At 34.4% G+C, this 8896-nt stretch overlaps 1 protein-coding gene across 1 annotated transcript; it reads right to left on the bottom strand.

The window, feature by feature from the left end:
- Positions 1 to 492: 492 nt before the first annotated feature.
- LOC126701610 (probable UDP-N-acetylglucosamine--peptide N-acetylglucosaminyltransferase SEC) lies at positions 493 to 8662 on the bottom strand. The gene is made up of 11 exons (XM_050399831.1): positions 8329 to 8662; positions 6499 to 6718; positions 5576 to 5668; positions 5388 to 5489; positions 5057 to 5224; positions 4888 to 4976; positions 3620 to 3741; positions 3250 to 3431; positions 2705 to 2989; positions 1164 to 1311; positions 493 to 1042 (listed from the first exon to the last, which is right to left on the bottom strand). The coding sequence occupies exons 1-11, from the start codon at positions 8490 to 8492 to the stop codon at positions 669 to 671; spliced, it is 1947 nt and encodes a 648-aa protein (XP_050255788.1). The 5' UTR covers positions 8493 to 8662; the 3' UTR covers positions 493 to 668.
- Positions 8663 to 8896: the final 234 nt, after the last annotated feature.

Below are 8896 nucleotides of genomic sequence, written 5' to 3'. Positions count from 1 at the left end.
CTTAGCAAAATATGAAAATAGAAACAATGACCTATACGTAACTTTTTCCTTTTTTTTTTTTTTTTTTTTTTTTTTTTGGGAGGAAATATACGTAACTTTATTGGAATACCTTTAAAATAACCATGATAACCCTCTTGCTTCTCTCTTTTTGGTTTTTAATCAATTTGGTTATGTCATTTTAACTGCCTCCTCAATCAGTTTCCTTATTCATTATCGTTGACCATTTTGTTTTCCTATGATTGAAATTACTTTATTAATTGATTTTATTTATTTTCAAAATAAATTAGCATAAGCTTCGTTGTGTAATTTTTTTATAGAGACTATAATAGAATCAATGTAAAAAAAGGTCATTAGAGGCACACCGTTAATATGCTTCATTTCTTTTTTCTTTTTTCTTTTTTTGATGGGAATATGCTTCATTTCTTTGATTGCATATGATGATAGCTCTTTTACAATTATAATAGAAGATTTCACAATCTCAACAAGAAAATATAGAGGGGAAAATTGAAGAAAAACTGTCATTCTAAATTTGAGCATAGGGATACAGGGTAAGGCATGCTTCATCAGATTCATTTTAAACTGTCATTTTACAATCACAATTTCATGATTGAGAAAAGCTATCTAACTATTTTTTTGGGGGGTAAGAGCTTCCTTCAAAAGAGTACATATTAGTCCCGCAGAAGACATGAGTTCAAACCTTCACACAATCTAGACATGGACACAGCTTTAATCATGTTGGACTTGGCTGCATCTAGCAATGGGTCTGCTTGGAGGGCTTTTTCAAAACAATACTTTGCTTCCTCCCAACGACCCTCAGCAACAAATACAAGTCCCAGATTGTTGAATGCAGGAGCATAGCCAGGTTGAAGTTCAAGTGACTTTGTAAACATTGCTTTTGCACGCTCATATTGTTTTTGCTGGCGGTAAAGATTTCCAAGGTTGGAAAATATAGCATGTGCTTGTCCAGTTAATGCCAATGTCAAGGCCCGCTTGTACACTTCTTCAGCTTGTGATCGCTCCTCTGATAGTTGCAGTGAGATACCTAGTGATGCATATATGTAACAGCAAGATTAATATATTAACAGAAAGCACTTACTTTTCTTTCCTTTTTTTCAGAGGAGACGCAAAAAATTGACATAAAAAAAGTCATGACTTGCACATACCAAGATTTGACCATGCACAACTGCACTCTTTAAAACGTGCTACTGCCGCTTTCAGGTACTTCTGTGATGTTTTGAATTGTCGAGTGCAGAGGCTATGAAGGCCAAGCTGATGCCACTGGACAGCATCATCTGGATCCTCTGCGATTGCCTAACTCCAATAGAAATGCATAGATTAATGCAAGATAATTTCATTTATTATCTAAAAAAAACAATGGAAGAATTTATAGACATGAAAAACAATACCAAGCTTGGTTCTAGCTAATCATTTACATCAACTAGTTTAATTCTATTAGGTGAGATCAATGAACTGTCTATTACTTTGCATAAATACAAAAGACATGAATTGGTTGTTCTCCAAATCTGACAACCATAAGAAAAAAGAGTACAAGTTCAATGCAGAAAATATACCACTAGAATAGCTAGGGGATACAATTCAATATCTTTTCATATTATAATCATCATATTACTATGATGTATACTGGACATGTAAAGTTTGATGCATAAATTCCTCCTGTCATGCAACCATTGGCTAATCAATATATATATATATAAATATATAAAAGTAGAGATCTCATGTTAGAGAGTATGGAGTTGTGCCATGTGGAGCATTCCTTGAAGTTCTCTTTATTTAGGGTTCTAAATCAACAAAGTTTGCATTTATATCAAAGTATTAGTTCATTAAATTAGCTAATAGAATAAATGCTTATATTAATTATCTATAGTTGTGCATTAATTATTTATATCAAATGAATTTATATGATTATTTTTATAAATTCTATCTAAAAGATAATTTTTAGTTGGAATAATAATAATAAATTTAGAATATGACATTCTTACTCATGTTTAATTGCTTTGACAACAATTGACACAAGAGCCATATAAAAATTAAATATTTGTGAATTCACTAAAATAAATCTTTTTTTTTTTTTTTTTTTTTTTTGTATAGGTGAACTCACTAAAATAAATCTTAGTCCTTTAAATTTCCTAACTCCTTTCAATCACATGTAATATATATGTGTGTCGCTAAAATAAATCTTAGTCCTTTAAATTTCCTAACTCCTTTCAATCACATGTAATATATATGTGTGTGTGTGTTTTTAATATACTTTTTCTACATTTATATGAGAAACAATAATTGAAGGATATATGCATTTTTTTAGTAGACAAGAAACATGCTTATCTAAATTAACCACAGTATCATGCAATTTTCAATTTGTGAACACACACACATATAGTATGATTTCTATTTTGTCTATAAAATAACTAAAGATTAAACTTTTTTACAAGGAAATTTATTCAATTTTTTTTTTTTTTTTTTTTTTACATCGATAGTTTGGGATATGAATCATGAATATATCTATTGGAAATTAAGGTGCCAACCAATTAACCTACAATATTCTTGGCAAACTTATTGAAATATTGGAGAAAACTAATAATAAGTTGCACTGCACATCGTGCGGGAATTTAGCAAGTTATTATAAATCAGAGGGTATCAAGTAAATACAATGCAGGTATTTCTACAAACAATGTTCCAAAAATACCTGCTTTAAGCTGTTAAATGCCCGATCTTCCAAATCCATCAACTCACTTTGCTTAGATTCAAATGCAGCAGAAATCTCATGTTGTGCTTTGTGAACCATGGCTAGCCCTGCCCATGCCACGGGAAGATCAATCAGAATAGAATCCCCATCTCTTATAATTGAAGCCATTTCATTTCCAGCCCAAGAAAGTTGTTCACTAGGATCTTGAGACCTTTCTGCATCCTTGATTCGGTTAACCGCAACAGCATATCGGGTAGACATACAATTGGGCTCCAATTTTGCTGCCTGTAGAAAAATAGCAAGCTTAAGTCAATTGAAACCCACAAGTTAAAAAGGCAGACACTTTTGTTCAAAAATAATTGAATTGACACACAAGCTTAGAAACAAAAATGGTAATTTTAACATTATAAATAAACACGTGCAATAAATAGCTACAATAATTAGTGTCAGACAACAAAGATGAAAACCTTTCCATTGAGTACAAGGAGACCATAGATGACCCCAAAAATAACATAATAATGACTTTAGCAATGAGCCATGAGCACCTTCTCCAAGCACTTGCCAGAACTCCTATGATCCCCAGTCATATAATATGCATTAGCAAGATTTGACCATATATGTGCTGCTTTTGGATCTGCTTTTAAAGCTGCTAGCAAACATTCCTTTGCAACATTGACAGCTGTAACCTGCTCTGTGAAAGCACCTTCACCAGCATTTGCCCCAGCACCTAAGAATTTAGAAAGAGGGAACTGCATTTATGAAGGATTCTTAAACAATCTAATAACAACATAAAATAATTATTCCACAAAGATTGAATTGAATCCACCAGAATCATACAATGTGCACAATAAGCACAGAGAACAACAAATCAGTAGAGTTTATCCCAAAATGAGTTCAAACTCTTCAAAAGCATACCTGCTACAACCGAGCCATGTTTACATAAAAGAAGGGCAGCATAGTTGATCAAGGCAGTAGGATGATTTTGATCCTTTAGAATCAAATCCTGGAAACATCTTTCAGATAGATCCAAATTTCCACTGCAGGGTAGAGTAATCAGTAACGTTTCCCAAGTAAGAAAATTATCAGTCGAAGCAAAAATTTTCAAAAAAATTTGGGGGGTGTGGGGGAGAAAACACTTCAACTGCTGTTCCCATATTCATCAACAGTGTAATACAAAAATCTATCCCATCCATATTTTTTTTTGGGGTTAAGTTATACCCCAGCCATATTATTCAAGGAAAATATATAAATAAATATAATAAGCTGCCAGAGAATCAACCAGAACATGACAATTTTTTAAAAAAAACACTCTTAGTAATCACAATCATAGAATGATTTTTGAGACAATACTATGGTGTTAAATACATTCATATTGCTCCTATATGAATGCATATAACACCATAAAGCAGATGAAGGAAACATATCTTCTTCTTTTAAAAAAAAAATATAAATAACATACTTTATTGGGTAAAAAAAACCACTGTATACAGGGGAGTATATCAGAGTCATACAAGCAAAAATGAGGGAAATGAAGGAAACAGACATTAAAATAGGTTAATCTTAAGTCAAGATTCATGATCTTTGAATTATAATACTTCATAATTGTCAGACCCATGCCATAAACCTTCTAATTCTATCATATATAATGATCAGTCAAAGAAATACCAAGAATAACTGGAAGATTCTAGAAGGGCAAAAATCCTGCTTCCTCAGAAGTACATCTTAGAAGCAAGAAACAGCATGCTTCAAAGTTCTTAAAAGAGGTGATAATCAAAACCAAACCTTCCACGCTTTTTTTACCCCCCAAAGTTTATACATCCATCCAATAATTGTCAATAAAGGTCCTTGATCATTAAGAAATGAGAATATGTGCTATGATTAGTAGAGAAATCATCATCACTAGCACTAGCAAGAGGACAATGACTAATCATTTAAAAATTTCGTACACGTTATTGTTGATATTTCTGTTTCTTTATCCTACAAATTCGAAATGTTTGATAATTTTAGTTCCCAGAATAACATGCTCATGCTCAAACTTGTCTGATTCACTTCTTGCGTTTGCACTCCACAATTGCATCCTTCATTTTTATGCTAACTTAGGTAACTCTGATGACAAGATCTTAACATACATGCTTTTGACCTCATTTAGATACAATAAAGATGGAATATTACTACACTCTTACTTTTGAAGGTAAGCAATCCCAAGGTTTCCAAGGCAATCATAGTTGTCAGGGGAAACAGCCAACAATGATGATAGAACCGTAATAGCACTCTACAGAAAATAGCGAAGTCCAAATCAGATTACAAAAGGAGAATACGCAACAGTGAACAAAAGAAGCTTCATACATATACCTGCAGACGACCAGTTTTAAGAAGTATCAAGCCTAGGGAGTTCCACACAGCTGCCTGCCTGATATCTGACTGCATTGACTCCTTCAATTTAGAAAGAATCTCCTCAAGCTCTTTGGGTTCAAGTTCTTTATCTGAATTATTATCCCCCGAACTTTCTAGTATAAGACACTACACAGTTGACAAAACATGTTACCATCCATTAGGACCATTCACTTAATTATCTTCTTCTTCTTTTTTTAAATAATAGTAATAAGTCACTTACTTATCGTGTTAAAAAAAAAAAATATTACATACACTGGAAACTAAAATAAAGTCATAAGGATTACTGCACCTGTGCATGGTGAATTTGAACCAATGAAAGCAACTCTGGCCTGTCAATCTCTGCCTCAGGGCGGAGTAAGATCTCTTCTGACTTCTCATATGCCGAAACTGCCTAAGAATATTCTAGAACTTGATGAAATATTTACAGAACTCATATTAATTTTTAAAATGAAACGTTCAGAGAGTTTCAAAGTCTACCTTCTGAGGTTGACCCAACCTTTGGTACATAAGGCCAAGTATAAAATGAGCATGAGCATTTTTGGGCATCTTCCTTGCAACATGAACTAATCCCTGCAAGCATGAAATGAGTACATCAGAACTACATCAAAGAAATTTTAAAAGATATCTGCCACAGTATGAGTATGACTAGTGTGTACAAGACAACCAACAAGGCTGTTCCAACTTCCACATGCACAATCACATCTGACAAAGAGAACAATCACATAATTCACAGAAGGGTATATAGATTGAGTTTAAAAAGCTGGAATCTTATTGATTTATTTTTGTAGAATAAACAATACAAATCTTGAGCAGTGGAAATCCAAAAGAGTTACCATAGATCAGCTGCAACTATTGTGCAACTGTGGTGTGAGCCATGGTAACATGAAAGGAGTTGACAAGCATGCTCAATGCCTATAAAATCCATCACATTTGATAGGCAGAAAAACATAAACAAAAAAAATATATGGATGAATCACTAGAGACTTTTCCTAATCATAAATCACATGAAATATCAAATAAAAAAGGTCATATCCAGTGTACAAAACTCCCACTTTGCAGGGTCTGGGAGAGGTGATTGGTAGGCACCCTCACCCCCTTTTTTGGAGAGGATGAAATATTAGTTCAAGGCACAAAAAAAAGAGTAATGGGAACAAAATCTAATACACTATCTCCTAACATTTAACTAAGCTAGCTGCTAACATAATCAGACAGAAGGAAACAAACATATGGAAACACAAACCTAGAAAACTACATACATCTATACACATAAACGCAAATGCAGCACAAACCCAACTTTTGGCAAGGCTGTGTCAAATGTTACAGAAACATGAACAAAATGCAGTAAACAGCATAATTTAAACGCTGAAAAATAGATACAGAGACAAAAGAGTTGAACTCACAGTTTTAAGACTGCTAACTTTCTCCTCACGCAACGAAGGAACTCCTTGACCCTGCTGATCGCCATCAGCATCAGCTCCATAATCAGGAGAGCAGTCCGCTTTACTATTTCTAGAACGGAATTTCCCTGATTTGTTTGACCGTTTAACTTCACCTTCCATGGTCTCGCTGTCCTTACACATCACTGTACTCTTATCCTGACTGCTCTCATCATTAGTCAACCTATAAAATATTACACCAAAGTTCAGACTATTTTTCCATACGAAACAATTATCTAAACTAAAATCAATTCATCAAAAACTGTAGCATTGAGCAATTTTTTGAATTACTTATCAAAGTTCCACTACACATTATATCAAACTACTCTCCAACACAAACTGTGACAAATCAATTATCTAAATTTTTTTTTTTGATAAGTAAGAATGTTATATATACGAATGGCTACTCTATGCATAAAAAAAAAAAAAACATAGAGCAAACCCAGAAAGTACAAGGAGGAAACAACGAAAAAGCAAAAAAGAAAACCAAACCACAAATTAATTACAAAGAGAGAGAGAGATAATGAAAGAAGGGAGAGAATCACTAGTCGTGAGTCCCCAAGCCCGAGACCAATCAAAAAGAGTCCCACTGAAAGAAGCCAGCATCTGATCACCGGAGCTAATCAAATCCTCAAAAGTCCGCTGATTCCGTTCCTTCCAAATACACCAAAAGATGCACAACGGAACTAAATTCCATATCTGAGACGAGTGTTTCCCCAACCAATTCCACCAGCCAAAAAGCAAGTCTGGTATGGAACTAGGTACAACCCAAGACAAACCAAAAGTTATAAAGACAAAGCTCCATAACCGATAAGCCATCTCACAATGAAGAAGTAAATGATCTACCGACTCTCCACAATGTCTACACATAATGCACCAGTCCACAAAATGCACCAATCTCCTCAATCTTAGGTTATCACCCGTTAGGATCTTATTCCAAGCTACACACCAAACAAAGAAGGAAACTCGCCTAGGGGCCTTTACTTTCCAAATAGCTTTCCACGGAAAAACAATTGAAGGAGAATTCCTTAATTTGTTATAATATGACCGGATATCAAAATCCCCATTAACCTTCAACTTCCACCTCATCCGGTCTCCCACATCCATAGGAGGAGTATTAGCTCCCAACATACAAAGAAAATGTATCCCTTCCTCCATCTCCCAATCATTAAATTCTCGAGTAAATTATACTAAATTATACTAAATTCATCAAAATCTCCACAAAAACTGTAGTGTTAAGCAACTTTTTCGAATTGCTTATCAAATTTCCACTTCACATCATATCAACCTCGTCTCCAATATAAACTGCGACGAAATTATACTAAATTCATCAAAATCTCTACAAATACTGTAGCATTAAGCAGCTTTTTTTTCCTACTGCACATTATATCAAACTAATCTCCAATACAAACCACGACGAATCAATTATCTAAATTACACTAAATTCATCAAAATCTCTACAAATACGGTAGCATTAAGCAGTTTTTTTCCCCTGCTTTCCACTATATCAAACTAGTATCAACTACAAACCGTGATGAATCAATTATCTAAACTATAATAAGCTCATCAAAATCTCTACATATACTGTATCAAAGTTCAACCGCACAGAATAGAGAATTTCATTGTGTATAATATTTAAAAGCTAAACCTAGTTTCCTTAAGCATTAAAGCAATGCAAAACCTTGTGTTCTTTCAGTTAGGGTTTGAGAAAGAAAGAAAATTCATTTTTCCTAATCTTTTTTTTCTCGGATTTTTCGAGCAACCAAACAAAGAGAAAGAGAGAGAAAGAGGGACCTGGAGAGGTCTGGAGGTGAGACGTGGAGGGAGTCGTTGTCGTCGGCTTCAGGAGGTTCGTCGTTGAGGTCGGCTAAAACGACGAGCTTAGGAGGTCGTTTTGAGGAGCTTTCTTCGACAAAGCTCTCTGCGGTTCGGAGTTGAGGTTCATGCGGTTCGGACATTTTATGCTTTTCCAAGTTTTATAGTGTCGAAGAAGAAGAAGAAGAAGAAGAAGAAGAAGCAACAACAAAGAGAGATAGTTGCTTTGCTTGACAGTTGAGATGGAGCTATAATAGGCTTTGTTTGTTCACAGTTCTGTGCGAGTTGGGTCGGGGTTTGGTTTCATCCTGCACACGAACGAACGAGGCGAAAATGGGTAATTACCCATAAAAAACAAACTATCTAGTTAGTAGGGTCCGTTTACAAACTATATGTATTTTTAGCAACTCGAGTCTCAAAGACTCGATTTTGGGCCCTAAATGTCGCGTCTACATGGAAATCGAGTCTCTATAATACTATATTGCTAAATTTTAGCTACACTACTGCTTAAATAATGCTCCAGCAGTGGAGCTAAATCCATTTTTTT

This window comes from Quercus robur, chromosome 10 (assembly GCF_932294415.1).
Source record: "Quercus robur chromosome 10, dhQueRobu3.1, whole genome shotgun sequence".
Taxonomy (NCBI): Eukaryota; Viridiplantae; Streptophyta; class Magnoliopsida; order Fagales; family Fagaceae; genus Quercus; species Quercus robur.
This window is presented reverse-complemented; position numbering and strand designations above follow the sequence as displayed.